The sequence below is a fragment of the Oncorhynchus masou genome, unplaced genomic scaffold (genome assembly GCF_036934945.1).
Source record: "Oncorhynchus masou masou isolate Uvic2021 unplaced genomic scaffold, UVic_Omas_1.1 unplaced_scaffold_1309, whole genome shotgun sequence".
NCBI lineage: Eukaryota > Metazoa > Chordata > Actinopteri > Salmoniformes > Salmonidae > Oncorhynchus > Oncorhynchus masou.
Window position 1 is genome coordinate 45,001 of NW_027002950.1, and position 26,182 is coordinate 71,182.

A 26,182-nucleotide genomic window follows, 5' to 3' on the forward strand; every position below is an offset into this window, starting at 1 on the left:
GGCTCTGGCTGGGCCACTCAAGGACATTCAGAGACTTGTCCCAAAGCCACTCCTGCGTTGTTTTTGGCTGTGTGCTTTAGGGTCGTTGTCCTGTTGGAAGGTGAACCATCGCCCCAGTCTGAGGTTCTGAGTGCTCTGGAGCAGGTTTTCATCAAAGATCTCTCTGTACTTTGCTCCGTTCGTCTTTCCCTCGATCCTGACTAGTCTCCCAGTCCCTGTCACTGAAAAAACATCCCCCATAGCATGATGCTGCCACCACCATGAATCACCGTAGGGATGGTACCAGGTTTCCTCCAGATGTGACGCTTGGCATTTAGGCCAAAGAGTTCAATCTTGGTTTCATCAGACCAGAGAATTTTGTTACTCATGGTGTGAGACTCCTTTAGGTGCCTTTTAAACTCCAAGCAGGCTGTCGGGTGCCTTTTACTGAGGAGTGGCTTCTGTCTGGCCACTCTACCATAAAGTCCTGATCGGTGGAGTGCTGTAGAGATGGTTGTCCTTCTGGAAGGTTCTCCCATCTCCACAGAGGAACTCTGTCTGGTTCTTGGTCACCTCCCTGACCAAGGCCCTTCTCCCCCGATTGCTCAGTTTGGCCAGGTGGCCAGCTCTTGGAAGAGTCTTGGTGGTTCAAAACTTGATGGAGGCCACTGGGTTCTTGGGGACCCACAATGCTGCAGAAATGTTTTGGTACCTTTCCCCAGATCTGTGCTTCGACACAGTCCGGTCTCAGTGCTCTACGGACAATTCCTTCGACCTCATGGCTTGGTTCTTGCTCTGACATGCACTGTCAACTGGGGAACCTTATACAGACAGGTGTGTGCCTTTCCAAAACATGTCCAATCAATTAAATTTACCACAGGTGAACTCCAATCAAATTGTAGAAACATGTCAAAGATGATCAATGGAAACAGGATGCACCTGAGCTCAATTTCAACTCTCATAGCAAAGGGTCTGAATACGTATGTAAATAAAGTATTCTATTTTTTATTTGTAATACATTTGCAAAAATGTCTAAAAAACAGTTTTCGCCCCAGTCATTATGGGGTATTGTGTGTAGATATATATATAAAAATGCTTTAATTATGTAATCCATTTTAGAATGAGGCTGTAACGTAACAACATGTGGAACAAGTCTGAATACTTTCAGAATGCTGTAAAACCAGGAAGTGAGGAGTGACATGTGGGCGTGTCAGTCATTATGGGGTATTATGTAATCCATTTTAGAATAAGGCTGTAACGTAACAACATGTGGAACAAAGCAAGGGGTCTGAATACTTTCAGAATGCCCTGTAAAACCAGGAAGTGAGGAGTGTCATGTGGGCGTGTTGATTCTGTCTCAGTGCAATTTCTCTCAGTTTCATGGTTATTTTCAATTATTTTGTGTGTGTGTGTGTGTGTGTGTGTGTGTCTACACCTTTGTGTGTGTGTGTGTGTGTCTACACCTTTGTGTGTGTGTGTGTGTGTGTGTGTGTGTGTGTGTGTGTGTGTGTGTGTGTGTGTGTGTGTGTGTGTGTGTGTATGTGTCTGTCTACACCTTTGTGTGTGTGTGTGTGTGTGTGTGTATGTGTCTGTCTACACCTTTGTGTGTGTGTGTGTGTGTGTGTGTGTGTATGTGTCTGTCTACACCTTTGTGTGTGTGTGTGTGTGTGTGTGTGTGTGTGTGTGTGTGTGTGTGTGTGTGTGTGTGTTTCCCCCAGTATGTCATCCAGTGTGCTCCAGGGCTTCACCTGCACCAGAGTGGCCAGTATGACCACAACCAAGATCAAGAAACTGGTCAAGGCCTGCAGGAGGAAGGGCAAGAACAGGGTCGCACTGAGAGAGACTCAGGTCAGATACCAGCTGTTGTTGTTGTTGTTTTCACTGTGGTTATTGTTGTTGTTGTCGTACTCAAAGAGACTCTGGTCAGCCTCTCATCACCAAGCTTAATTAATACCAGCTGTTGTTGTTGTCGTTGTTGTCGTACTCAAAGAGACTCTGGTCAGCCTCTCATCACCAAGGTTAATACCAGCTGTTGTTGTTGTTGCTGAGGTCGGTAATTGTTGTATTCCAACAGTTGTTTGAGAAGTCAGCATGCAAAGGGATTATTCATTTGATAAACAATCGTAATATTATTATATGTTTGTGTGACCCACAGTTGACCTGCATGTACAACTACATCCAGGAAGAGTCAGATGTCACCAGCTACAACCTGTACCCTCCTGACATGCTGCTTTACTACGAGTGAGTACCGCATGTCATACATTCAATCAACCTATCAACCAATCAACAACAACCAATTAACCAACCAATTAACCAATTAACCAATCAACCAATCAACCAACAACCAATTAACCAATCAACCAATCAATTAACCAATCAATCAACCAATCAACCAATCAATCAACCAACCTATCAACCAACAACCAATTAACCAATCAAACCAATCAACCAATCAATCAACCAATCAATCAACCAACAACCAATTAACCAATCAACCAACCAATCAACCAATAAATCCATTAACCAATCAACCATCAACCAACAAATAAATCAATTAACCAATCAACCATTCAATAAATCAACTAATAAACCAACCAATCAACTAATCAATAAATGAATCAAAGCAAATACTATTGGACAGTTCATCTCTCTCTCTGTTTACTGATGAATTCAACTGGTTAATGAAATTATTGATAAATAAAACTGGTTTATTAAGTGACTGATGAATGAAACCAGGGAAGTTACTGATGAATGAAACCAGGGAAGTTACTGATGAATGAAACCAGGGAAGTTACTGATGAATGAAACTGGTTTATTAAGTTACTGATGAATGAAACTGGTTTATTAAGTTACTGATGAATGAAACCAGGGAAGTTACTGATGAATGAAACCAGGGAAGTTACTGATGAATGAAACCAGGGAAGTTACTGATGAATGAAACCAGGGAAGTGACTGATGAATGAAACCAGGGAAGTTACTGATGAATGAAACCAGGGAAGTTACTGATGAATGAAACCAGGGAAGTTACTGATGAATGAAACCAGGGAAGTTACTGATGAATGACACCAGGGAAGTTACTGATGAATGAAACCAGGGAAGTTACTGATGAATGAAACTGGTTTATTAAGTTACTGATGAATGAAACCAGGGAAGTTACTGATGAATGAAACCAGGGAAGTTACTGATGAATGACACCAGGGAAGTTACTGATGAATGAAACCAGAGAAGTTACTGATGAATGACACCAGGGAAGTTACTGATGAATGAAACCAGGGAAGTTACTGATGAATGACACCAGGGAAGTTACTGATGAATGACACCAGGGAAGTTACTGATTAATGAAACCAGGGAAGTTACTGATGAATGACACCAGGGAAGTTACTGATGAATGACACCAGGGAAGTTACTGATGAATGAAACCAGGGAAGTTACTGATGAATGAAACCAGGGAAGTTACTGATGAATGAAACCAGGGAAGTTACTGATCAATGAAACCAGGGAAGTTACTGATGAATGACACCAGGGAAGTTACTGATGAATGAAGCTGGTTTATTAAGTTACTGATGAATGAAACCAGGGAAGTTACTGATGAATGACACCAGGGAAGTTACTGATGAATGAAGCTGGTTTATTAAGTTACTGATGAATGACACCAGGGAAGTTACTGATGAATGAAGCTGGTTTATTCAGTGACTGATGAATGAAACCAGGGAAGTTTCTGATGAATGAAACCAGAGAAGTTACTGATGAATGACACCAGGGAAGTTACTGATGAATGACACCAGGGAAGTTACTGATGAATGACACCAGGGAAGTTACTGATGAATGAAACCAGGGAAGTTACTGATGAATGACACCAGGGAAGTTACTGATGAATGAAACCAGGGAAGTTACTGATGAATGAAGCTGGTTTATTCAGTGACTGATTAATGAAACTGGTTTATTAAATTACTGATGAATATTTGTTTATGTATATTGTATGAATATAAAGGCGTTATATTGTATTTGATGTCTGCAGCTACAGTAAGGTTCCTCGGGACAGCTGTAAGGACTACTTCAGTGAGCTGGGAGACGCAGACTTCTCTGTGTTCTCCGACGCGCTCAGTTTCAAACGCACAGCCCTGGTTAACAATGTCAAGACCTGCCTGGTGAGTCACCACACTGTCACACAACATAGATGTGGTCCAAATGACGCCACTATTCCCTTTAATAGTACACTACTTTTGACCGGGCCGATCGGTCTCTGGTCTCAGTAGTACACTAAAAATCTACAGCCTCCATCCATTGCTTTCTGCAATGCAGTAAAGGCAGATTGAGGCTCTGGAATGAACCTGGTTAACCCTGGGGGGGGGGGGGGGGATAGCAACAGTAGCATCTGAACGAGTCTGGTTAACCCTGGGGGGGGGATAGCAACAGTAGCATCTGAATGAGTCTGGTTAACCCTGGGGGGATAGCAACAGTAGCATCTGAACTAGTCTGGTTAACCCTGGGGGAATAGCAACAGTAGCATCTGAATGAGTCTGGTTAACCCTGGGGGGAATAGCAACAGTAGCATCTGAACGAGTCTGGTTAACCCTGGGGGGGGAATAGCAACAGTAGCATCTGAACTAGTCTGGTTAACCCTGGGGGGAATAGCAACAGTAGCATCTGAATGAGTCTGGTTAACCCTGGGGGGGGATAGCAACAGTAGCATCTGAATGAGTCTGGTTAACCCTGGGGGGGGAATAGCAACAGTAGCATCTGAATGAGTCTGGTTAACCCTGAGTCTGGGGGGGATAGCAACAGTAGCATCTGAATGAGTCTGGTTAACCCTGGGGGGAATAGCAACAGTAGCATCTGAATGAGTCTGGTTAACCCTGGGGGGAATAGCAACAGTAGCATCTGAATGAGTCTGGTTAACCCTGGGGGGGGGGAATAGCAACAGTAGCATCTGAATGAGTCTGGTTAACCCTGGGGGGGGGATAGCAACAGTAGCATCTGAATGAGTCTGGTTAACCCTGGGGGGGAATAGCAACAGTAGCATCTGAATGAGTCTGGTTAACCCTGGGGGGGAATAGCAACAGTAACATCTGAATGAGTCTGGTTAACCCTGGGGGGGGATAGCAACAGTAGCATCTGAATGAGTCTGGTTAACCCTGGGGGGATAGCAACAGTAGCATCTGAATGAGTCTGGTTAACCCTGGGGGGGATAGCAACAGTAGCATCTGAATGAGTCTGGTTAACCCTGGGGGGGGGATAGCAACAGTAGCATCTGAATGAGTCTGGTTAACCCTGGGGGGATAGCAACAGTAGCATCTGAACGAGTCTGGTTAACCCTGGGGGGGGGGATAGCAACAGTAGCATCTGAATGAGTCTGGTTAACCCTGGGGGGATAGCAACAGTAGCATCTGAATGAGTCTGGTTAACCCTGGGGGGGGATAGCAACAGTAGCATCTGAACTAGTCTGGTTAACCCTGGGGGGGATAGCAACAGTAGCATCTGAATGAGTCTGGTTAACCCTGGGGGGAATAGCAACAGTAGCATCTGAATGAGTCTGGTTAACCCTGGGGGGGGATAGCAACAGTAGCATCTGAATGAGTCTGGTTAACCCTGGGGGGAATAGCAACAGTAGCATCTGAATGAGTCTGGTTAACCCTGGGGGGAATAGCAACAGTAGCATCTGAATGAGTCTGGTTAACCCTGGGGGGGGGATAGCAACAGTAGCATCTGAACTAGTCTGGTTAACCCTGGGGGGATAGCAACAGTAGCATCTGAATGAGTCTGGTTAACCCTGGGGGGGGGGGAATAGCAACAGTAGCATCTGAATGAGTCTGGTTAACCCTGGGGGGATAGCAACAGTAGCATCTGAATGAGTCTGGTTAACCCTGGGGGGAATAGCAACAGTAGCATCTGAATGAGTCTGGTTAACCCTGGGGGGATAGCAACAGTAGCATCTGAATGAGTCTGGTTAACCCTTGGGGGGGGAATAGCAACAGTAGCATCTGAACGAGTCTGGTTAACCCTGGGGGGGGGGGGATAGCAACAGTAGCATCTGAATGAGTCTGGTTAACCCTGGGGGGATAGCAACAGTAGCATCTGAATGAGTCTGGTTAACCCTGGGGGGGGGATAGCAACAGTAGCATCTGAATGAGTCTGGTTAACCCTGGGGGGTAGCAACAGTAGCATCTGAACGAGTCTGGTTAACCCTGGGGGGGATAGCAACAGTAGCATCTGAATGAGTCTGGTTAACCCTGGGGGGAATAGCAACAGTAGCATCTGAATGAGTCTGGTTAACCCTGGGGGGGGGATAGCAACAGTAGCATCTGAATGAGTCTGGTTAACCCTGGGGGGGGATAGCAACAGTAGCATCTGAATGAGTCTGGTTAACCCTGGGGGGGGGGAATAGCAACAGTAGCATCTGAATGAGTCTGGTTAACCCTGGGGGGAATAGCAACAGTAGCATCTGAACGAGTCTGGTTAACCCTGGGGGCATCTGAATGAGTCTGGTTAACCCTGGGGGGGGGAATAGCAACAGTAGCATCTGAATGAGTCTGGTTAACCCTGGGGGGGAATAGCAACAGTAGCATCTGAACGAGTCTGGTTAACCCTTGGGGGGAATAGCAACAGTAGCATCTGAATGAGCCTGGTTAACCCTGGGGGGAATAGCAACAGTAGCATCTGAATGAGTCTGGTTAACCCTGGGGGGAATAGCAACAGTAGCATCTGAATGAGTCTGGTTAACCCTGGGGGGAATAGCAACAGTAGCATCTGAATGAGTCTGGTTAACCCTGGGGGGGATAGCAACAGTAGCATCTGAACGAGTCTGGTTAACCCTGGGGGGGGGGATAGCAACAGTAGCATCTGAATGAGTCTGGTTAACCCTGGGGGGAATAGCAACAGTAGCATCTGAATGAGTCTGGTTAACCCTGGGGGGGGATAGCAACAGTAGCATCTGAATGAGTCTGGTTAACCCTGGGGGGGGGATAGCAACAGTAGCATCTGAATGAGTCTGGTTAACCCTGGGGGGGAATAGCAACAGTAGCATCTGAATGAGTCTGGTTAACCCTGGGGGGAATAGCAACAGTAGCATCTGAACGAGTCTGGTTAACCCTGGGGGGGGAATAGCAACAGTAGCATCTGAATGAGTCTGGTTAACCCTGGGGGGGAATAGCAACAGTAGCATCTGAACGAGTCTGGTTAACCCTTGGGGGGGAATAGCAACAGTAGCATCTGAATGAGCCTGGTTAACCCTGGGGGAATAGCAACAGTAACATCTGAATGAGTCTGGTTAACCCTTGGGGGGGGGAATAGCAACAGTAGCATCTGAACGAGTCTGGTTAACCCTGGGGGGGATAGCAACAGTAGCATCTGAACGAGTCTGGTTAACCCTGGGGGGAATAGCAACAGTAGCATCTGAATGAGTCTGGTTAACCCTGGGGGGAATAGCAACAGTAGCATCTGAATGAGTCTGGTTGACCCTGGGGGGGAATAGCAACAGTAGCATCTGAATGAGTCTGGTTAACCCTGGGGGGAATAGCAACAGTAGCATCTGAACGAGTCTGGTTAACCCTGGGGGGGATAGCAACAGTAGCATCTGAACGAGTCTGGTTAACCCTGGGGGGATAGCAACAGTAGCATCTGAATGAGTCTGGTTAACCCTGGGGGGGATAGCAACAGTAGCATCTGAATGAACCTGGTTAACCCTGGGGGGATAGCAACAGTAGCATCTGAACGAGTCTGGTTAACCCTGGGGGGGAATAGCAACAGTAGCATCTGAACGAGTCTGGTTAACCCTGGGGGGGGGAATAGCAACAGTAGCATCTGAATGAGTCTGGTTAACCCTGGGGGGAATAGCAACAGTAGCATCTGAATGAGTCTGGTTAACCCTGGGGGGGGATAGCAACAGTAGCATCTGAACGAGTCTGGTTAACCCTGGGGGGAATAGCAACAGTAGCATCTGAATGAGTCTGGTTAACCCTGGGGGGGGGAATAGCAACAGTAGCATCTGAATGAGTCTGGTTAACCCTGGGGGGGGATAGCAACAGTAGCATCTGAATGAGTCTGGTTAACCCTGGGGGGATAGCAACAGTAGCATCTGAACGAGTCTGGTTAACCCTGGGGGGAATAGCAACAGTAGCATCTGAACGAGTCTGGTTAACCCTGGGGGGATAGCAACAGTAGCATCTGAATGAGTCTGGTTAACCCTGGGGGGATAGCAACAGTAGCATCTGAATGAGTCTGGTTAACCCTGGGGGGATAGCAACAGTAGCATCTGAATGAGTCTGGTTAACCCTGGGGGATAGCAACAGTAGCATCTGAATGAGTCTGGTTAACCCTGGGGGGGATAGCAACAGTAGCATCTGAATGAGCCTGGTTAACCCTGGGGGGAATAGCAACAGTAGCATCTGAATGAGTCTGGTTAACCCTGGGGGGGGGGGAATAGCAACAGTAGCATCTGAATGAGTCTGGTTAACCCTGGGGGGGGAATAGCAACAGTAGCATCTGAATGAGTCTGGTTAACCCTGGGGGGAATAGCAACAGTAGCATCTGAATGAGTCTGGTTAACCCTGGGGGGGGGGGATAGCAACAGTAGCATCTGAATGAGTCTGGTTAACCCTGGGGGGATAGCAACAGTAGCATCTGAATGAGTCTGGTTAACCCTGGGGGGTAGCAACAGTAGCATCTGAACGAGTCTGGTTAACCCTGGGGGGATAGCAACAGTAGCATCTGAATGAGCCTGGTTAACCCTGGGGGGAATAGCAACAGTAGCATCTGAATGAGTCTGGTTAACCCTGGGGGGAATAGCAACAGTAGCATCTGAATGAGTCTGGTTAACCCTGGGGGGAATAGCAACAGTAGCATCTGAATGAGTCTGGTTAACCCTGGGGGGGGAATAGCAACAGTAGCATCTGAATGAGTCTGGTTAACCCTGGGGGGAATAGCAACAGTAGCATCTGAACGAGTCTGGTTAACCCTGGGGGGGGAATAGCAACAGTAGCATCTGAATGAGTCTGGTTAACCCTGGGGGGAATAGCAACAGTAGCATCTGAACGAGTCTGGTTAACCCTTGGGGGGGGAATAGCAACAGTAGCATCTGAATGAGCCTGGTTAACCCTGGGGGGAATAGCAACAGTAGCATCTGAATGAGTCTGGTTAACCCTGGGGGGAATAGCAACAGTAGCATCTGAATGAGTCTGGTTAACCCTGGGGGGAATAGCAACAGTAGCATCTGAATGAGTCTGGTTAACCCTGGGGGGATAGCAACAGTAGCATCTGAACGAGTCTGGTTAACCCTGGGGGGGGGATAGCAACAGTAGCATCTGAATGAGTCTGGTTAACCCTGGGGGGAATAGCAACAGTAGCATCTGAATGAGTCTGGTTAACCCTGGGGGGGATAGCAACAGTAGCATCTGAATGAGTCTGGTTAACCCTGGGGGGGGGGATAGCAACAGTAGCATCTGAACTAGTCTGGTTAACCCTGGGGGGGGAATAGCAACAGTAGCATCTGAATGAGTCTGGTTAACCCTGGGGGGAATAGCAACAGTAGCATCTGAACGAGTCTGGTTAACCCTGGGGGGGGGGGGAATAGCAACAGTAGCATCTGAATGAGTCTGGTTAACCCTGGGGGGAATAGCAACAGTAGCATCTGAATGAGCCTGGTTAACCCTGGGGGGAATAGCAACAGTAGCATCTGAACGAGTCTGGTTAACCCTGGGGGGGGAATAGCAACAGTAGCATCTGAATGAGTCTGGTTAACCCTGGGGGGAATAGCAACAGTAGCATCTGAATGAGCCTGGTTAACCCTGGGGGGGAATAGCAACAGTAGCATCTGAATGAGTCTGGTTAACCCTGGGGGGGGGAATAGCACCAGTAGCATCTGAATGAGTCTGGTTAACCCTGGGGGGAATAGCAACAGTAGCATCTGAATGAGTCTGGTTAACCCTGGGGGGGGGAATAGCAACAGTAGCATCTGAATGAGTCTGGTTAACCCTGGGGGGAATAGCAACAGTAGCATCTGAACGAGTCTGGTTAACCCTGGGGGGAATAGCAACAGTAGCATCTGAATGAGTCTGGTTAACCCTGGGGGGGGGGGGGATAGCAACAGTAGCATCTGAATGAGTCTGGTTAACCCTGGGGGGGGGGAATAGCAACAGTAGCATCTGAATGAGTCTGGTTAACCCTGGGGGGGATAGCAACAGTAGCATCTGAATGAGTCTGGTTAACCCTGGGGGATAGCAACAGTAGCATCTGAATGAGCCTGGTTAACCCTGGGGGAATAGCAACAGTAGCATCTGAATGAGTCTGGTTAACCCTGGGGGGGATAGCAACAGTAGCATCTGAATGAACCTGGTTAACCCTGGGGGGATAGCAACAGTAGCATCTGAACGAGTCTGGTTAACCCTGGGGGGAATAGCAACAGTAGCATCTGAATGAGTCTGGTTAACCCTGGGGGGGAATAGCAACAGTAGCATCTGAACGAGTCTGGTTAACCCTGGGGGGGGATAGCAACAGTAGCAACTGAACGAGTCTGGTTAACCCTGGGGGGAATAGCAACAGTAGCATCTGAATGAGTCTGGTTAACCCTGGGGGGGGGAATAGCAACAGTAGCATCTGAATGAGTCTGGTTAACCCTGGGGGGGATAGCAACAGTAGCATCTGAATGAGTCTGGTTAACCCTGGGGGGGATAGCAACAGTAGCATCTGAACGAGTCTGGTTAACCCTGGGGGGGGGAATAGCAACAGTAGCATCTGAACGAGTCTGGTTAACCCTGGGGGGATAGCAACAGTAGCATCTGAATGAGTCTGGTTAACCCTGGGGGGGATAGCAACAGTAGCATCTGAATGAGTCTGGTTAACCCTGGGGGGGGGGGATAGCAACAGTAGCATCTGAATGAGTCTGGTTAACCCTGGGGGGGATAGCAACAGTAGCATCTGAATGAGTCTGGTTAACCCTGGGGGGAATAGCAACAGTAGCATCTGAATGAGCCTGGTTAACCCTGGGGGGAATAGCAACAGTAGCATCTGAATGAGTCTGGTTAACCCTGGGGGGGGGGGGGATAGCAACAGTAGCATCTGAATGAGTCTGGTTAACCCTGGGGGGATAGCAACAGTAGCATCTGAATGAGTCTGGTTAACCCTGGGGGGTAGCAACAGTAGCATCTGAACGAGTCTGGTTAACCCTGGGGGGAATAGCAACAGTAGCATCTGAATGAGTCTGGTTAACCCTGGGGGGAATAGCAACAGTAGCATCTGAACGAGTCTGGTTAACCCTGGGGGGGTAGCAACAGTAGCATCTGAACGAGTCTGGTTAACCCTGGGGGGAATAGCAACAGTAGCATCTGAATGAGTCTGGTTAACCCTGGGGGGGGATAGCAACAGTAGCATCTGAATGAGTCTGGTTAACCCTGGGGGGGGATAGCAACAGTAGCATCTGAATGAGTCTGGTTAACCCTGAGGGGGGAATAGCAACAGTAGCATCTGAATGAGTCTGGTTAACCCTGGGGGGAATAGCAACAGTAGCATCTGAACGAGTCTGGTTAACCCTGGGGGGGGAATAGCAACAGTAGCATCTGAATGAGTCTGGTTAACCCTGGGGGGGGAATAGCAACAGTAGCATCTGAACGAGTCTGGTTAACCCTTGGGGGGAATAGCAACAGTAGCATCTGAATGAGCCTGGTTAACCCTGGGGGGGAATAGCAACAGTAGCATCTGAATGAGTCTGGTTAACCCTGGGGGGGATAGCAACAGTAGCATCTGAATGAGTCTGGTTAACCCTGGGGGGATAGCAACAGTAGCATCTGAATGAGTCTGGTTAACCCTGGGGGGATAGCAACAGTAGCATCTGAACGAGTCTGGTTAACCCTGGGGGGAATAGCAACAGTAGCATCTGAACGAGTCTGGTTAACCCTGGGGGGGGGATAGCAACAGTAGCATCTGAACGAGTCTGGTTAACCCTGGGGGGGAATAGCAACAGTAGCATCTGAACGAGTCTGGTTAACCCTGGGGGGATAGCAACAGTAGCATCTGAATGAGTCTGGTTAACCCTGGGGGGATAGCAACAGTAGCATCTGAATGAGTCTGGTTAACCCTGGGGGGGGTAGCAACAGTAGCATCTGAACGAGTCTGGTTAACCCTGGGGGGGGGGATAGCAACAGTAGCATCTGAATGAGTCTGGTTAACCCTGAGGGGGAATAGCAACAGTAGCATCTGAATGAGTCTGGTTAACCCTGGGGGGAATAGCAACAGTAGCATCTGAACGAGTCTGGTTAACCCTGGGGGGGAATAGCAACAGTAGCATCTGAATGAGTCTGGTTAACCCTGGGGGGGGGGAATAGCAACAGTAGCATCTGAACGAGTCTGGTTAACCCTTGGGGGGAATAGCAACAGTAGCATCTGAATGAGCCTGGTTAACCCTGGGGGGAATAGCAACAGTAGCATCTGAATGAGTCTGGTTAACCCTGGGGGGGGATAGCAACAGTAGCATCTGAATGAGTCTGGTTAACCCTGGGGGGATAGCAACAGTAGCATCTGAACGAGTCTGGTTAACCCTGGGGGGAATAGCAACAGTAGCATCTGAACGAGTCTGGTTAACCCTGGGGGGGGATAGCAACAGTAGCATCTGAATGAGTCTGGTTAACCCTGGGGGGATAGCAACAGTAGCATCTGAATGAGTCTGGTTAACCCTGGGGGGATAGCAACAGTAGCATCTGAATGAGTCTGGTTAACCCTGGGGGGGGGGATAGCAACAGTAGCATCTGAATGAGTCTGGTTAACCCTGGGGGGATAGCAACAGTAGCATCTGAATGAGTCTGGTTAACCCTGGGGGGGGGGGATAGCAACAGTAGCATCTGAATGAGTCTGGTTAACCCTGGGGGGATAGCAACAGTAGCATCTGAATGAGTCTGGTTAACCCTGGGGGGGGGGAATAGCAACAGTAGCATCTGAATGAGTCTGGTTAACCCTGGGGGGGGATAGCAACAGTAGCATCTGAATGAGTCTGGTTAACCCTGGGGGGGAATAGCAACAGTAGCATCTGAATGAGTCTGGTTAACCCTGGGGGGAATAGCAACAGTAGCATTTGAATGAGTCTGGTTAACCCTGGGGGGGGGAATAGCAACAGTAGCATCTGAATGAGTCTGGTTAACCCTGGGGGGATAGCAACAGTAGCATCTGAATGAGTCTGGTTAACCCTGGGGGGAATAGCAACAGTAGCATCTGAATGAGTCTGGTTAACCCTGGGGGGAATAGCAACAGTAGCATTTGAATGAGTCTGGTTAACCCTGGGGGGGGGGGATAGCAACAGTAGCATCTGAATGAGTCTGGTTAACCCTGGGGGGAATAGCAACAGTAGCATCTGAATGAGTCTGGTTAACCCTGGGGGGGATAGCAACAGTAGCATCTGAATGAGTCTGGTTAACCCTGGGGGGAATAGCAACAGTAACATCTGAATGAGTCTGGTTAACCCTGGGGGGAATAGCAACAGTAGCATCTGAATGAGTCTGGTTAACCCTGGGGGGGAATAGCAACAGTAGCATCTGAACGAGTCTGGTTAACCCTGGGGGGGGGATAGCAACAGTAGCATCTGAATGAGTCTGGTTAACCCTGGGGGGAATAGCAACAGTAACATCTGAATGAGTCTGGTTAACCCTGGGGGGAATAGCAACAGTAGCATCTGAATGAGTCTGGTTAACCCTGGGGGGAATAGCAACAGTAGCATCTGAACGAGTCTGGTTAACCCTGGGGGGATAGCAACAGTAGCATCTGAATGAGTCTGGTTAACCCTGGGGGGGATAGCAACAGTAGCATCTGAATGAGTCTGGTTAACCCTGGGGGGATAGCAACAGTAGCATCTGAATGAACCTGGTTAACCCTGGGGGGGTTATAGCAACAGTAGCATCTGAATGAGTCTGGTTAACCCTGGGGGGGGAATAGCAACAGTAGCATCTGAATGAGTCTGGTTAACCCTGGGGGAATAGCAACAGTAGCATCTGAATGAGTCTGGTTAACCCTGGGGGGATAGCAACAGTAGCATCTGAATGAGTCTGGTTAACCCTGGGGGGAATAGCAACAGTAACATCTGAATGAGTCTGGTTAACCCTGGGGGGGGAATAGCAACAGTAGCATCTGAATGAGTCTGGTTAACCCTGGGGGGGGGAATAGCAACAGTAGCATCTGAACGAGTCTGGTTAACCCTGGGGGGGGGATAGCAACAGTAGCATCTGAATGAGTCTGGTTAACCCTGGGGGGGATAGCAACAGTAGCATCTGAATGAGTCTGGTTAACCCTGGGGGGATAGCAACAGTAGCATCTGAATGAACCTGGTTAACCCTGGGGGGGGGAATAGCAACAGTAGCATCTGAATGAGTCTGGTTAACCCTGGGGGGGGGAATAGCAACAGTAGCATCTGAATGAGTCTGGTTAACCCTGGGGGGGATAGCAACAGTAGCATCTGAATGAACCTGGTTAACCCTGGGGGGGGAATAGCAACAGTAGCATCTGAATGAGTCTGGTTAACCCTGGGGGGGGAATAGCAACAGTAGCATCTGAATGAGTCTGGTTAACCCTGGGGGGGATAGCAACAGTAGCATCTGAATGAGTCTGGTTAACCCTGGGGGGAATAGCAACAGTAGCATCTGAATGAGTCTGGTTAACCCTGGGGGGGATAGCAACAGTAGCATCTGAATGAGTCTGGTTAACCCTGGGGGGGGATAGCAACAGTAGCATCTGAATGAGTCTGGTTAACCCTGGGGGGGGGGGATAGCAACAGTAGCATCTGAATGAACCTGGTTAACCCTGGGGGGAGACAAAACCGTGACTCGTCAGTGGAGAGCACTTTTTGCCAGTCCTGTCTGGTCCAGCGACGGTGGGGGTGTGCCCATAGGCGACGTTGTTGCCGGTATTGTCTGGTGAGGACCTGCCTTACAACAGGCCTACAAGCCCTCAGTCCAGCCTCTCTCAGCCTGTTACGGACAGTCAGCACTGATGGAGAAATTGTGCGTTCCTGGTGTAACTCGGGCAGTTGTTGTTGCCATCCTGTACCTGTCCCGCAGGTGTGATGTTCGGATGTACCGATCCTGTGCAGGTGTTGTTACACGTGGTCTGCCACTGCGAGGACGATCAGCTGTCCATCCTGTCTCCCTGTAGCGCTGTCTTAGGCGTCTCACAGTACGGACATTGTAATTTATTGCCCTGGTCACATCTGCAGTCCTCATGTCTCCTTGCAGCATGCCTAAGGCACATTCACACAGATGAGCAGGGACCCTGAGCATCTTTCTTTTGGTGTTTTTCCAGAATCAGTAGAAAGGCCTCTTTCGTGTCCTAAGTTTTCATAACTGTGACCTTACATTTACATTTAAGTCATTTAGCAGACTGTCTGCAAGCTGTTTGTTTGCAATATAGAACGGCAATATAAAACGACAATATAGAACGGCAATATAGAATGGCAATATAGAACAACAATATAGAACGGCAATATAGAACGACAATATAGAACGGCAATATAGAATGGCAATATAGAACGACAATATAGAACAGCAATATAGAACGGCAATATAGAATGTCAATACAGAATGACAATATAGAATGACAATATAGAACAGCAATATAGAACGGCAATACAGAATGTCAATACAGAATGACAATACAGAATGACAATATAGAATGGCAATATAGAACGGCAATATAGAACGACAATACAGAATGACAATTTTGAATGACAATATAGAATGGCAATACAGAATGACAATACAGAACGACAATATAGAACGGCAATATAGAATGGCAATACAGAATGACAATACAGAATGACAATAGAGAATGACAATATAGAATAGCAATATGTAATGGCAATATAGAACGGCAATATAGAATAGCAATACAGAATGGCAATACAGAATGACAATATAGAATGGCAATATAGAACGACAATATAGAATGACAATATAGAATAGCAATATGTAATGGCAATATAGAATGACAATATAGAATGACAATATAGAATGACAATATAGAATGACAATATAGAATGACAATATAGAACAGCAATATAGAACGTCAATATAGAATGACAAAATAGAAATGCTCATGATGTGAGCTTGCATTTGATGCGATCTGATTGGAAGTCGTGATGTCAGTGCTGTGTTGTGTCCATCTGTCCCTGCAGGGTATCAGCGGCACGGTTCTGAGCAGTGACAACCTGCAGGTCCTAGGTAACATGGTGTGCGTTCTGGACGGTTCCTACATCCAGAACTCTGACCAGCTCATCCTGCAGAAACTACAAAACTGTAATGACCTCACTGACGAACAGGTGGCTGCCATAGAAACGCTGTTGACGTCTGGGAAAACACAGTACGGGTAAGTCAACATGGAAACATGGAATTAAACAAACGCATCTGACTGACTGACTGACTGACTGACTGGTCTGAAACTGACTGACTGACTGACTGACTGACTGGGCTGAAACTGACTGACTGACTGACTGACTGACTGACTGACTGACTGACTGGCTGACTGACTGGGCTGAAACTGACTGACTGACTGACTGACTGACTGACTGACTGACTGACTGGCTGACTGACTGGGCTGAAACTGACTGACTGACTGACTGACTGACTGACTGGCTGACTGACTGGGCTGAAACTGACTGACTGACTGACTGGGCTGAAACTGACTGACTGACTGACTGGGCTGAAACTGACTGACTGACTGGGCTGAAACTGACTGACTGACTGACTGACTGACTGACTGACTGACTGGGCTGAAACTGACTGACTGACTGACTGGGCTGAAACTGACTGACTGACTGGGCTGAAACTGACTGACTGACTGACTGACTGGGCTGAAACTGACTGACTGACTGACTGACTGACTGACTGGGCTGAAACTGACTGACTGACTGACTGACTGACTGACTGACTGGGCTGAAACTGACTGACTGACTGACTGACTGACTGACTGACTGACTGACTGACTGGGCTGAAACTGACTGACTGGCTGACTGACTGACTGACTGACTGGGCTGAAACTGACTGACTGGCTGACTGACTGGGCTGAAACTGACTGACTGACTGACTGACTGACTGACTGACTGGTCTGAAACTGACTGACTGACTGACTGACTGGGCTGAAACTGACTGACTGGCTGACTGACTGACTGGGCTGAAACTGACTGACTGACTGACTGACTGACTGACTGGGCTGAAACTGACTGACTGACTGACTGACTGACTGACTGACTGACTGACTGACTGGGCTGAAACTGACTGACTGACTGACTGGGCTGAAACTGACTGACTGACTGACTGACTGACTGGGCTGAAACTGACTGACTGACTGACTGGGCTGAAACTGGCTGACTGACTGACTGACTGACTGACTGACTGACTGACTGACTGACTGACTGGGCTGAAACTGACTGACTGACTGGCTGACTGACTGACTGACTGGTCTGAAACTGACTGACTGACTGACTGACTGGTCTGAAACTGACTGACTGACTGACTGACTGGGCTGAAACTGACTGACTGACTGACTGGGCTGAAACTGACTGACTGACTGGGCTGAAACTGACTGACTGGGCTGAAACTGACTGACTGGCTGACTGGCTGAAACTGACTGGGCTGAAACTGACTGACTGACTGACTGACTGACTGACTGGGCTGAAACTGACTGACTGACTGACTGACTGACTGACTGACTGACTGGGCTGAAACTGACTGACTGACTGGGCTGAAACTGACTGACTGACTGACTGACTGGGCTGAAACTGACTGACTGACTGACTGACTGGGCTGAAACTGACTGACTGGCTGACTGACTGACTGACTGACTGGGCTGAAACTGACTGACTGACTGACTGACTGACTGGGCTGAAACTGACTGACTGACTGACTGACTGACTGACTGTCTGGGCTGTGAGAGTTTCCCATCAACAGTATAGTTGAGTCTGTACTGTGAGAGTTTCCCATCAACAGTATAGTTGAGTCTGTACTGTGAGAGTTTCCCATCAACAGTATAGTTGAGTCTGTACTGTGAGAGTTTCCCATCAACAGTATAGTTGAGTCTGTACTGTGAGAGTTTCCCATCAACAGTATAGTTGAGTCTGTACTGTGAGAGTTTCCCATCAACAGTATAGTTGAGTCTGTACTGTGAGAGTTTCCCATCAACAGTATAGTTGAGTCTGTACTGTGAGAGTTTCCCATCAACAGTATAGTTGAGTCTGTACTGTGAGTGTTTCCCATCAACAGTATAGTTGAGTCTGTACTGTGAGAGTTTCCCATCAACAGTATAGTTGAGTCTGTACTGTGAGAGTTTCCCATCAACAGTATAGTTGAGTCTGTACTGTGAGAGTTTCCCATCAACAGTATAGTTGAGTCTGTACTGTGTGAGTTTCCCATCAACAGTATAGTTGAGTCTGTACTGTGTGAGTTTCCATCAACAGTATAGTTGAGTCTGTACTGTGAGAGTTTCCCGTCAACAGTATAGTTGAGGCTGTACTGTGAGAGTTTCCCATCAACAGTATAGTTGAGTCTGTACTGTGAGAGTTTCCCGTCAACAGTATAGTTGAGTCTGTACTGTGAGAGTTTCCCATCAACAGTATAGTTGAGTCTGTACTGTGAGAGTTTCCCGTCAACAGTATAGTTGAGTCTGTACTGTGAGAGTTTCCCATCAACAGTATAGTTGAGTCTGTACTGTGAGAGTTTCCCATCAACAGTATAGTTGAGTCTGTACTGTGAGAGTTTCCCATCAACAGTATAGTTGAGTCTGTACTGTGAGAGTTTCCCATCAACAGTATAGTTGAGTCTGTACTGTGAGAGTGAGTTTCCCATCAACAGTATAGTTGAGTCTGTACTGTGTGAGTTTCCATCAACAGTATAGTTGAGTCTGTACTGTGAGAGTTTCCCGTCAACAGTATAGTTGAGTCTGTACTGTGAGAGTTTCCCATCAACAGTATAGTTGAGTCTGTACTGTGAGAGTTTCCCGTCAACAGTATAGTTGAGTCTGTACTGTGAGAGTTTCCCATCAACAGTATAGTTGAGTCTGTACTGTGAGAGTTTCCCGTCAACAGTATAGTTGAGTCTGTACTGTGAGAGTTTCCCATCAACAGTATAGTTGAGTCTGTACTGTGAGAGTTTCCCGTCAACAGTATAGTTGAGTCTGTACTGTGAGAGTTTCCCATCAACAGTATAGTTGAGTCTGTACTGTGAGAGTTTCCCGTCAACAGTATAGTTGAGTCTGTACTGTTAGAGTTTCCCATCAACAGTATAGTTGAGTCTGTACTGTGAGAGTTTCCCGTCAACAGTATAGTTGAGTCTGTACTGTGTGAGTTTCCCATCAACAGTATAGTTGAGTCTGTACTGTGTGAGTTTCCCATCAAGAGTATAGTTGAGTCTGTACTGTGAGAGTTTCCCATCAACAGTATAGTTGAGTCTGTACTGTGAGTTTCCCATCAACAGTATAGTTGAGTCTGTACTGTGAGAGTTTCCCATCAACAGTATAGTTGAGTCTGTACTGTGAGAGTTTCCCGTCAACAGTATAGTTGAGTCTGTACTGTGAGAGTTTCCCATCAACAGTATAGTTGAGTCTGTACTGTGTGAGTTTCCCATCAACAGTATAGTTGAGTCTGTACTGTGAGAGTTTCCCGTCAACAGTATAGTTGAGTCTGTACTGTGAGAGTTTCCCGTCAACAGTTTAGTTGAGTCTGTACTGTGAGAGTTTCCCATCAACAGTATAGTTGAGTCTGTACTGTGAGAGTGAGTGAGTTTCCTGTCAACAGTATAGTTGAGTCTGTACTGTGAGAGTTTCCCATCAACAGTATAGTTGAGTCTGTACTGTGTGAGTTTCCCATCAACAGTATAGTTGAGTCTGTACTGTGTGAGTTTCCCATCAACAGTATAGTTGAGTCTGTACTGTGTGAGTTTCCCATCAACAGTATAGTTGAGTCTGTACTGTGAGAGTTTCCCATCAACAGTATAGTTGAGTCTTTACTGTGTGTTTCTCCAGACTCCCAGCTACCTGGAACAGAGAGACCCTGGACAACCTGGGCGTTCTTCCTCTCTACCTGACATCCTCCTTCTACAAGAACTTCTCTAAGGTCACAAACCACGACATCTGGCTGTGTGTGTGTGTGTGTGTGTTTACAGGCTGTGTGTGTGTGTTTACAGGCTGTGTGTGCGTGTGTGTGTGTGTTTTTACAGGCTGTGTGTGCGTGTGTGTGTGTGTGTGTGTGTGTGTGTGTGTGTGTGTGTGTGTGTGTGTGTGTGTGTGTGTGTGTGTGTGTGTGTGTGTGTGTTTTTACAGGCTGTGTGTGTGTGTGTGTGTGTGTGTGTGTGTGTGTGTGTGTGTGTGTGTGTGTGTGTGTGTGTGTGTGTGTGTGTGTGTGTGTGTGTGTGTGTGTGTGTGTGTGTGTGTGTGTTTTTACAGGCTGTGTGTGCGTGTGTGTGTGTTTTTTTACAGGCTGTGTGTGTGCGTGTGTGTGTGTTTACAGGCTGTGTGTGTGTGTGTGTTTTTACAGGCTGTGTGTGTGTGTGCGTGCGTGCGTGCGTGCGTGTGTGTGTGTGCGTGGGTGCGTGTGTGTGTGTGTGTGTGTGTGTTTTTTTTTACAGGCTGTGTGTGTGTGTGTGTGTTTACAGGCTGTGTGTGTGTGTGTGTGTGTGTGTGTGTGTGTGTGTGTGTGTGTGTGTGTGTGTGTGTGTGTGTGTGTTTACAGGCTGTGTTGTGTTGTTCTCCAGAAAGTAAAGGGCCAGTTCCAACAGTCGTTCCTGAAGCTGCTGAGGAAGAGCAACACGTCCAGACAGAAGAAGAGGAGGATGAAGACGGCTATCAGACAGTCCATCATCGACCAATCACAGTCCAAACGCTCCATAGGTGTGTCTCCCCTGCACTAATATACCATTACTGTCTCTCTCTCTCCTCCCTCCTCCTGCTGAAGAGGGAATAACTGTCTGTCTGTCTGTCTGTCTGTCTGTCTCTCCTCCCTCCTCCTGCTGAAGAGGGAATAACTGTCTGTCTGTCTGTCTGTCTGTCTCTCCTCCCTCCTCCTGCTGAAGAGGGAATAACTGTCTGTCTGTCTGTCTGTCTGTCTGTCTGTCTGTCTGTCTGTCTGTCTGTCTGTCTGTGTCCATAGTGAGTGAATGACAGTACTCTCCTCCCTGTCCATAGGGAGGGAATGACAGTACTCTCCTCCCTGTCCACAGTGAGTGACTGCACAGTGGGAAATATCACGCAGGTCACTATCAGTGAGACTTCGTTCCCCTTCGACTACGAGACCGTGACCAAGTTCAACTGCTGCCTAACGGCCAAGACAGTCGTTGACAACCTGGACGCCATCACCGCCAAGGTGGACGACCTGGAATACCTTGAAGTGGTCCTGGCGAAACTCAGAGAGGTACTGTACGCTTTCGGACAAATAATCAGAATCAACTTTATTCACCAGGTGCATTAACACAGTCAGAATGTTACCTGGTGATATGGTGCTGTTGGTGATAGACAACACAGTCAGAATGTTACCTGGTGACATGGTGCTGTTGGTGATAGACAACACAGTCAGAATGTTACCTGGTGATATGGTGCTGTTGGTGATAGACAACACAGTCAGAATGTTACCTGGTGATATGGTGCTGTTGGGGATAGACAACACAGTCAGAATGTTACCTGGTGATATGGTGCTGTTGGTGATAGACAACACAGTCAGAATGTTACCTGGTGATATGGTGCTGTTGGGGATAGACAACACAGTCAGAATGTTACCTGGTGATATGGTGCTGTTGGTTATAGACAACACAGTCAGAATGTTACCTGGTGATATGGTGCTGTTGGTTGTAGACCACACAGCCAGAATGTTACCTGGTGATATGGTGCTGTTGGTTGTAGACCACACAGCCAGAATGTTACCTGGTGATATGGTGCTCCTAGTTATAGACAACACAGTCAGAATGTTACCTGGTGATATGGTGCTGTTGGTGATAGACAACACAGTCAGAATGTTACCTGGTGATATGGTGCTGTTGGGGATAGACAACACAGTCAGAATGTTACCTGGTGATATGGTGCTGTTGGGGATAGACAACACAGTCAGAATGTTACCTGGTGATATGGTGCTGTTGGTTATAGACAACACAGTCAGAATGTTACCTGGTGATATGGTGCTGTTGGTTATAGACCACACAGCCAGAATGTTACCTGGTGATATGGTGCTGTTGGGGATAGACAACACAGCCAGAATGTTACCTGGTGACATGGTTCTGTTGGGGATAGACAGCATTTAGAGACAGAATACAGGCAGGGGAGTTAACACAAAGTGAATTTACCTTATTTACAAATAGGTAGGTTGAACATAGAGCTGTATAACATAGAGCTGTATAACATAGAGCTGATTGAGGCGATGACTGGTTTTTATTGACTTATGTTATGGAGTATTGCTTGATTCACATGTACGGTACACACACATCTGACCTGATATGAATACATTATCATTACCTCTGACCTGATATAAATACATTATCATTACATCTGACCTGATATAAATCATTATCATTATATCTGACCTGATATAAATGCATTATCATTACATATAACATGATATAAATACATTATCATTACATCTGACCTGATGTGAATACATTATCATTACATCTGACCTGATGTACATACATTATCATTACATCTGACCTGATGTACATACATTATCATTACATCTGACCTGATGTACATACATTATCATTACATCTGACCTGATGTACATACATTATCATTACATCTGACCTGATATGAATACATTATCATTACACCTGACCTGATGTACATACATTATCATTACACCTGACCTGATATAAATACATTATCATCACATCTGACCTGATGTACATACATTATCATTACATCCGACCTGATGTACATACATTATCATTACATCTGACCTGATGTACATACATTATCATTACATCTGACCTGATGTACATACATTATCATTACATCTGACCTGATGTACATATATTATCATTACATCTGACCTGATATAAATACATTATCATTACATCTGACCTGATGTACATACATTATCATTACATCTGACCTGATGTACATACATTATCATTACATCTGACCTGATGTACATACATTATCATTACATCTGACCTGATATAAATACATTATCATTACATATGACCTGATGTACATACATTATCATTACATCTGACCTGATGTACATACATTATCATTACATCTGACCTGATGTACATGCATTATCATTACATCTGACCTGATGTACATACATCATTGCCTCTGACCTGATATAAATACATTATCATTACATCTGACATGATATGAATACATTATCATTACATCTGACCTGATATGAATACATTATCATTACATCTGACCTGGTATAAATACATTATCGTTACATCTGACCTGATATGAATACATTATCATTACATATGACCTGATGTACATACATTATCATTACATCTGACCTGATGTACATACATTATCATTACATCTGACCTGATGTACATACATTATCATTACATCTGACCTGATATGAATACATTATCATTACACCTGACCTGATGTACATACATTATCATTACACCTGACCTGATATAAATACATTATCATCACATCTGACCTGATGTACATACATTATCATTACATCCGACCTGATGTACATACATTATCATTACATCTGACCTGATGTACATACATTATCATTACATCTGACCTGATGTACATACATTATCATTACATCTGACCTGATGTACATATATTATCATTACATCTGACCTGATATAAATACATTATCATTACATATGACCTGATGTACATACATTATCATTACATCTGACCTGATGTACATACATTATCATTACATCTGACCTGATGTACATGCATTATCATTACATCTGACCTGATGTACATACATCATTGCCTCTGACCTGATATAAATACATTATCATTACATCTGACATGATATGAATACATTATCATTACATCTGACCTGATATGAATACATTATCATTACATCTGACCTGATATGAATACATTATCATTACATCTGACCTGGTATAAATACATTATCGTTACATCTGACCTGATATGAATACATTATCATTACATCTGACCTGATACACATACATTATCATTACATCTGACCTGATACACATACATTATCATTACATCTGACCTGATATAAATACATTATCGTTACATCTGACCTGATATAAATCATTATCATTACATCTGACCTGATATAAATACATTATCATTATCTCTGACCTGATATAAATACATTATCATTATCTCTGACCTGATATAAATGCATTATTATTACCTCTGACATGATATCATTACATCTGACCTGATATAAATCATTATCATTACATCTGACCTGATGTGAATACATTATCATTACATCTGACCTGATGTACATACATTATCATTACATCTGACCTGATGTACATACATTATCATTACATCTGACCTGATATGAATACATTATCATCACACCTGACCTGATGTACATACATGATCATTACTCATGACATGGTATAAATACATTATCACTACATCTGACCTGATGTACATACATTATCATTACATCCGACCTGATGTACATACATTATCATTACATCTGACCTGATGTACATACATTATCATTACATCTGACCTGATGTACATATATTATCATTACATCTGACCTGATATAAATACATTATCATTACATATGACCTGATATAAATACATTATCATTACATCTGACCTGATGTACATACATTATCATTACATCTGACCTGATATAAATACATTATCATTACATCTGACCTGATGTACATACATCATTGCCTCTGACCTGATATAAATACATTATCATTACATCTGACCTGATATAAATACAATATCATTACCTCTGACCTGATATAAATACATTATCATTACCTCTGACCTGATATAAATACATTATCATTGCATATGACCTGATATAAATACATTATCGTTACATCTGACCGGATATAAATACATTATCATTACATCTGACCTGATATGAATACATTATCATTACATCTGACCTGATATGAATACAGTATCGTTACATCTGACCTGGTATAAATACATTATCGTTACATCTGACCGGATATAAATACATTATCATTACATCTGACCTGATATGAATACATTATCATTACATCTGACCTGATATGAATACAGTATCGTTACATCTGACCTGGTATAAATACATTATCGTTACATCTGACCTGATATGAATACATTATCATTACATCTGACCTGATACACATACATTATCATTACATCTGACCTGATACACATACATTATCATTACATCTGACCTGATATGAATACATTATCATTACATCTGACCTGATGTACATACATTACCATTACATCGGACCTGATATGAATACATTATCATTACATCTGACCAGATATAAATCCATTATCATTACATATGACCTGATTTGAATACATTATCATTACATCTGACCTGATATGAATACATTATCATTACATCTGACCTGATGTACATACATTATCGTTACATCTGACCTGATATAAATACATTATCATTACATCTGACCTGCTGTACATACATTATCATTACATCTGACATGATGTACATACATTATCATTACATCTGACATGATGTACATACATTATCATTACATCTGACCTGATATAAATACATTACCATTACATCTGACCTGATGTACATACATTACCATTACATCTGACCTGATGTACATACATTATCATTACATCTGACCTGATGTACATACATTATCGTTACATCTGACCTGATGTACATACATTATCGTTACATCTGACCTGATGTACATACATTATCATTACATCTGACCTGATGTACATACATTATCGTTACATCTGACCTGATATAAATACATTATCTTCAGGTCTGAATGTACAGATAGTATGACATGGGTGTTATGACGCTTTATTATCCTCCTGTTAGATTATGTGACTGTACTTCCTGTTTCCTGTGTCCCGCCCGTCAGGCCTACTCCGCATACTCCACCATCCCAGAAGCGAAGGTGCAGGTTCTTGGGCCGGCTTCGCGCGTTGCCACTAACGCTGACATCACCATGTGGAACATCACCAAGATCGACACACTGTCAGCTCTGATGGACTCCTCCAATGGAAACTGGGATGCTGCCATGGTAACCAGATATATTTGTCTGTCTGTCTGTCAAGT

At 45.3% G+C, this 26,182-nt stretch overlaps 1 protein-coding gene across 1 annotated transcript in view; it reads left to right on the forward strand.

Annotated features, from left to right (window-relative positions):
* Positions 1-26,182, forward strand: part of LOC135530271 (uncharacterized) — a gene marked incomplete at its 5' end in the record, with an annotated part of 70,923 nt that overhangs the window by 44,519 nt on the left and 222 nt on the right. The window contains 8 exons of the mRNA XM_064958622.1: positions 1,698-1,827; positions 2,135-2,220; positions 3,998-4,127; positions 16,121-16,311; positions 19,960-20,050; positions 20,688-20,823; positions 21,153-21,343; positions 25,986-26,147. Of these exons, the coding sequence (XP_064814694.1) occupies positions 1,698-1,827; positions 2,135-2,220; positions 3,998-4,127; positions 16,121-16,311; positions 19,960-20,050; positions 20,688-20,823; positions 21,153-21,343; positions 25,986-26,147 (1,117 nt within the window). The remainder of the gene's footprint in view (positions 1-1,697; positions 1,828-2,134; positions 2,221-3,997; positions 4,128-16,120; positions 16,312-19,959; positions 20,051-20,687; positions 20,824-21,152; positions 21,344-25,985; positions 26,148-26,182) is intronic.